Consider the following 6,444-nt stretch of genomic DNA (forward strand, 5'->3'; position numbering starts at 1 on the left):
ATATATATATATATATATATATATATAATTATTATTATCTGTCACAGTCTGTCTTACATTCTCACATGGATTGAATGGTTCAAACCAAAAGGAGAATGGAGATTTATTAACATCCAAAACTTTTTTATTCAGCACCTATCTGTCTGTTGGTTGTGTTTTTTTGTCTTAACAGCACATGATGGTTGTAAATGAGTATTACTGTTATACAAGCAGTGTTGTTCATTTTATATCTTTCATGAAGGCGTATCTGGCCATGGGGAAATATTATCTTGCTTGAAAACAGGTGAGGTTTGGTGACAAGAAGGGCATCCAGCTGTAGAAAATCTGATTTAAACATGTTCCATCTGAGCCATGCAAGAATGGAAAAGTGGAGGTTGAAACAATGAAAATGATGATAATTGTTAATGTGTATAAGATATATTATGATTTTTATATTTGATAATATGTGTACATTACCAAAATTGATGGATGGAAGCATCAAGTTAAGTCTGGCTTCAGGAGGCTCGTGGAACATCCATAAGGGTTTTCTGGCTTATGAGCAAGATGGTTTGTGTTTTTCTGGAACTCAATAATATCTCACATGAGTAATTGAACTTAGTACCTGTTTGCAGCTATGTGGTCTGAGCCAAACAGGATTACTGACACAGCACTATCATCTTGCCTATGACAGGATAAAAACTGTTGACTTCTGGGATGGATTTCCACTGTCTTGTTCATTTGGCCGTTGTCACTCTCAACTATTAAGATATTATGGAGCTATTTAAATTTTTCATAGTCAGCAAAGAAATAATTTGAATTTAATGATTAATTTTCAGTTGAAATAATTATTGGATTTGTAAGTTTGATTTGTCACTTTTTCTCACATGTGATGAATTTTGAACTGGTTTGGCCATCAGAATCATTATTGAATACATATTGACACTATCATTGTTATGATTTTTAAGTTAGTGACTCATAGTAGGGTCATCTTGCTAATGAAAATACATGTACTGATGGCAGTTCTTTGTTTTATGCTATTTAAACAGTAAAATATAAAGAGGACCATAACCAGTGTGTGTATTTTCATTGATCTGGAACAAAAGGACAAACAATAAAGAAGTATGTCTGTAACCACCAGTGTATGAATATTCTTGGCAAGATGACCCTCCCACTAGTCTATAAACTAAAAGCTATAATGATGATTGATTTGCAGCTTTCTCATTCCCAGTTTATTATGAAGTTTACTCCCAAGATAAATTTATTTCTAAATATTCTATTGTTTGATTGTATTTCAATTTTTGAATTCAAAATTTTTCCACGTGTGATGAATTTGTGAACTGGTTTGGCCATTGGAATTGTTATCGAATATTTAAATATTGTCCTGTGTGTTTTGTTTCAGCTCTACAAGTTTGGAGAGACTGTATCAATCTGTTTTTGGACTGATACATGGCAACCGGATAGTTTTTATGACAAAATAGCGTCTAACCGAGAGAAAGGGATGCATACTCTGTGTCTGTTGGGTAGGTCAACCATTTTATTTCTTTGTCTAGTTTCAGGAAAAACTTGCATCGATAACAGAAAAAATGCCATCATTTTAAATTGGAGTTTGGAAAAAAAAGAATTCCTGAAATATGCGGTAAACGGTTTTACATAATATTGTAGTAGTAGTTGTAGTTGTAGTAGTAGTAGCAGTAGTAGTAGTCTTAGTAGTTTTTCTAGCTATTTTTTTTTTTGTTGCATTGTGACAAGTCCTGTAGTGTAAGTGGTAAATCTAGCAGCAAACCAAGCTGGCAACCCAGGTTCAATTCCTGCTTACCACTCTTCATTTTTTACCTTCATTTCATTTCACTTTACTTAGAATGATCCTGGCTCTTAGAAAAAAAGTCATGAACGCCCTCAACTCCCCTTTTCCCATCTTTCCTTAAAGTCAACAGAGCTGATCATCCAATGTAGTCAAGGAAGATCACACAATTGACCCTGCGTTTCACTAGTGCATGATACCAATAAACCACCAAAATCACCTGGTTTTGTCTTCTAGCCGCAATACAAGTAGTAGTAGTAGTAGTAGTAGTAGTAGTAGTAGTGCATGGAAATAAATGATTTAATCTTTTACTTGTAGCTACAGAAATGAAAAGAAAGAGAAGCTTAGTCTTCACTGACAGGAGTGTGTGACTTAATGACTTGTAGCACTCTTGTACTTGTGGTTTGTTGTTTTAGGTACATTTGTGGGTTGAGAGGAGACAAAGACGTCTTCCATTGTAGTAATTAGTAGTAGTGGTGGTAATTATGTTAATAGCATTCATGGAGCTGTGTGACTTAGTGGTTAGGGTGTCAGCATCATGATTGTAAGATTGTGGTTTCAATTCCTGGACCGGGCGACACATTGTATTCTTGAGCAAAACACTTCATTTCACGTTGCTCCAGTTTACTCAGCTGGAAAGAATGATTAGTGCTGCAATGGACTGGCGTCCTGTCCAGGTGGGGAATTTATATGCCTTAGAAACCAGGAAACCAGCCCTTATGAGTCTGTGGGACTCGAGAAGGTAACACATCATCTCACATTGTTCTGCAGTCACTTTGACACCTGACATGTGGTTCACTGTGCACCTGTACAGGTAATGTCAATTTGGTGGAGGGGGAGGGGCAGCTTATGTACAGCACAAACACTTGATCACTGTAAACAAATCACTCATGCGAGTTGTCCAGCAAGAAATTGCAGAACCATTCTTCTTGGACTATGAGGGTCTACTATTGATCAATAAGTTCTGAGTTCAATGACATTGGTATCAAGCTGTATTGATCTTTGTCTTGGCCAACATCAGAAGCATGGGGAGAGAGGAAACTTGCTACTTGGCAACTGCTGGTTTCTCGTTAAGAAAAAGATAAACAAGCAAAAAAGAAACTGTAAACTGGAGATGAGCTTTTTTAGTTCAGATCCATGCTCAATGCTGATCAGAGGGAGATCTTAGAGCAGCCATAAACAAACTATAGCTCTGGGCTGCCTGTGGCCTGCAGAACTTTCTGGGTGCAAACCTGATAAAGAATTTTCTTGAATGTTTTTAGTTGTGTGGCTTAGAATACCTGCGTTAAAATGAAAGAGAAGTATATGCATGCGTGATGAATAGATAGATATATAGATAGATAGATAGATAGATAGATAGAGAAAGAGAGAGAGGTGGGAAGAGGTTATGAGGTTATTAGTCATCTCTGCTGATAGCGCTGCCGTTTCTGTAGTGGTTTTTGTTGTTCAGATATCAAGCATAAGTTTGACTCGCAGGAAATGAATACTTTAACTCTTCTCTTACGATATTTCTGCTGAAATATGCTGCCTTTGTAATTATTAATTGAGCTGGTGGTGTTTGGAATATACATAAGTACATAAGTGCATATATACATGCATGCATATATATATGTGTGTGTGTATATATATATATATATATATATATGTATGTGTGTGTGTGTGTGTATATATGTGTGTGTGTGTGTGTGTGTGTATGTATATGTGTATGTGTATGATTGATATCTTTTCCTCAAACTAAATTGTAAAAGAATATTCTCAACACCATTACAACGTTCACTATACTTAGTTCCACTACCCTTAGTACACTGTTGTAATCAATCCACCCAGTTTAACTACCCTCAATACATTATTCTTATGTTTATCACACCCCATTTCACTACCCACAACACATTCTAATATTTAATCCACCCTGTTTCCTTACCCACAATACAATATTGTAATCAATCCATCCTATATCACTATCTTCAATATGCTATTTTTATGTTCAGTCCACCCTGTTTCACTACCCTCAATACAATACTGGAATCTATCCACCTTATTTCACTACCTTCAGTACATTATTCCTGTGTACAATCCACCCTGTTTCACTTCTCCAAGTACACCACCATTATAATTCAATGCACCCTGTTTTGCTACCCACACTACAACACTTTATTGTAATGTTTTGTGCACCCTGTTTTATTACCTAGACTATAGCACATTATTTTAATGTTCAATCCACCCTGTTTCACTACCCACAATACATTATTGTAATGTTCTTCTGTCCACCCTGTTCTAATACCTACACATTGTCACGTTATCATTGTATTCCATTCTCCCTATTTCACTCTACACCTTACAACTTTATTGCAATTATCAGTTCACCCTATTTTATTTCCCACTCTACCTTCCTCCGTTATAATGATCAATCCCCCCCCCCCCGTTTCACTACCCACAGAATATTATTCTAATGTTCTGCACACCCTGTTTTATTATCCACACTTATATAATTCTCTTACCATCTTCAATACACCCTATTCCACTACCCACTCTATAACATTCTATTGTAATAGCTAGTGCACCCTCTTTTATTCCACACACAAAATCACTCCTCTACCCGCACTATATCACTCTACTGTAATGTCTAGTTCACCCTAGTTTAACTATCTATATGTTATGCCACCTATTTTTATATATCTATAGTGAATTAGAAACCCAAATAAATTTAGTTTTATATCCAGATTATAAACCAGGTTTGGAATCTCTTGGATGATGTGGATAAGAAATATTTCTTAATTTCCTTGTTTTTTTTTCAACTTGTCTGTTTTTCAGATATCAAAATTAAAGAACAAAGTATTGAAAATCTTATGCGGTAAGTAAATTTTTTCAATTTTTAATACAGGTTGCATTGTGAAAATGGGACAAACTGCTGGGCAAGTTGAGCTGTATCATTGTCCTTTTTCTTGTCTGAAATTTGCTAAAAAAAAAAAAAAAAATCTCCAAAATAGTTGTCACCAGATTGCCATTGCAATATTGTCCCAAAATTTCCATTGTCATCTCATAATTCTTATTTTTGTCAAAGTTGTCATACAAAAATCAGGATGTTAATTAATGTCACAAATTTGTCACAAAAAAACAAAAAAAAAAAAATGACATGCTACAAATTGTTGCAAGTCTTAACGCAAAATTCGACAGTTGTCAAAAAGTTGTTACAAATTTACTTTAATTGACACATCAGTAATTGCTAAATTGTTATAAATTGTGAAACAAATTTCAAAAAGAGAGAAAGATGGATTTTATGTAATGGGGGAAATATGTAGAGTGGAAATTTGTTTAGCTGAATTTTTTGTAGTGGTGAGTTGTGATAATTCATGACAATAAATTATATGTTAATTCATATCTATAAATTGTATTTCTATTTGATAATAGCCACTATTATAGCTGTGTGTGTGTGTGTGGCCTGTTTACCTCCTAGTATTTTAGCGGGGTGGCTTAAGAGATCAATAAAATAAATACCAGCCTTATCAGAATAATAACGGGGTCGATTCATTCGGTTAGAACCCTTCAAGGTGGTGCCCCCAGCCCCCGACTGTAGTCCAGTGACAAATAAATAAAAAACAAAGACAACATTTTGTACCAGTAATTGTTTTTTGTAACAAAGCCAAATTAACTGAAATTTAAAGTTTATAAAAGATTTATTTGTTTCAGAGAAGATCATTTTTCTCATCATCATAATCATCATCATCATCATCTTCATCATCATCATCATCTTGATGTCTCTTCTTCCACATTGCCATTAGTTGAGCTGATCTAACAATCCAGTACCTCCCTCTGCATCTTATCACTGTTTCATTCCATTTATTGAAACACAATGTTCTCAGATCTGACTTGATTACTTCCTCTCTTATATTTTTGGGTCAACTAGAGCTATGACTATTTGTCCTAGTATAACACTTTTTCACTCAACATGCACCATATATTTTATATTATCTTTAAAAAAAGAATATTGTAATTGTTTCTAACAATTGCCAAATAGTGTAGCAGCCATACTTGGTTTTCAGATTCACGGCACTGGTTTTTTTTCTCTTGCTGAATATCAAAACAAGTAGTGGTGTATGGAAACAAAATCCAGTTTCTGCTGTTAACTTGAAATAAAATTTACAGAACAAGGGGAATAACTCTTAGTTTAAGGGGAATAACTCTTAGTTTAAGGGGAATAATTCGGTCAAAAATATAAAAGTAGTTACAGAATAAAATTTCAGAAATCAGTTGTGAACTGAAAAAAACCAAAATCCTGAACAAAGATTTAAAAAAAAAAACCAAAAACAGTTTAATTAAATTCGCAATGAAGTATAATGTCGTGTGTTGTGGAAACAAAGAATCCCTTAATATATAATGTAGGTTCCTACTCGAAACACCAAGAAAGACAAAAAAATCTAAAGCAAAAACCATATTGTAATAACTTGTAAACTTGCTTTTAACAGGAAACAAAAAAAACAAAACTTGTGAGCGACTCATACACGAGGCAGCTTACAAACCACTTGGTTCCGGGTTCAGTCCCACTGTGTGGCACCTTGGGCAAGTGTCTTCTACTATAGCTTCGGGCCGACCAAAGCCTTGTGAGTGGATTTGGTAGATGGAAACTGAAAGAAGCCCGTCGTATATATGTGTATATATATATATGT

The 6,444-nt window shown here is 34.7% G+C and overlaps 1 protein-coding gene across 3 annotated transcripts in view; it reads left to right on the forward strand.

Annotated features, from left to right (window-relative positions):
* Window positions 1–6,444, forward strand: part of LOC106876766 (diphthine methyl ester synthase) — a 253,322-nt gene that overhangs the window by 19,427 nt on the left and 227,451 nt on the right. For all 3 annotated transcript variants that reach the window (XM_052972100.1, XM_052972102.1, XM_052972101.1), the window contains exons 5-6: window positions 1,379–1,499; window positions 4,592–4,631. In XM_052972100.1, coding sequence (XP_052828060.1) covers window positions 1,379–1,499; window positions 4,592–4,631 — 161 coding nt within the window. The remainder of the gene's footprint in view (window positions 1–1,378; window positions 1,500–4,591; window positions 4,632–6,444) is intronic.

Source organism: Octopus bimaculoides, chromosome 12, assembly GCF_001194135.2.
Source record: "Octopus bimaculoides isolate UCB-OBI-ISO-001 chromosome 12, ASM119413v2, whole genome shotgun sequence".
Classification (NCBI taxonomy): Eukaryota; Metazoa; Mollusca; class Cephalopoda; order Octopoda; family Octopodidae; genus Octopus; species Octopus bimaculoides.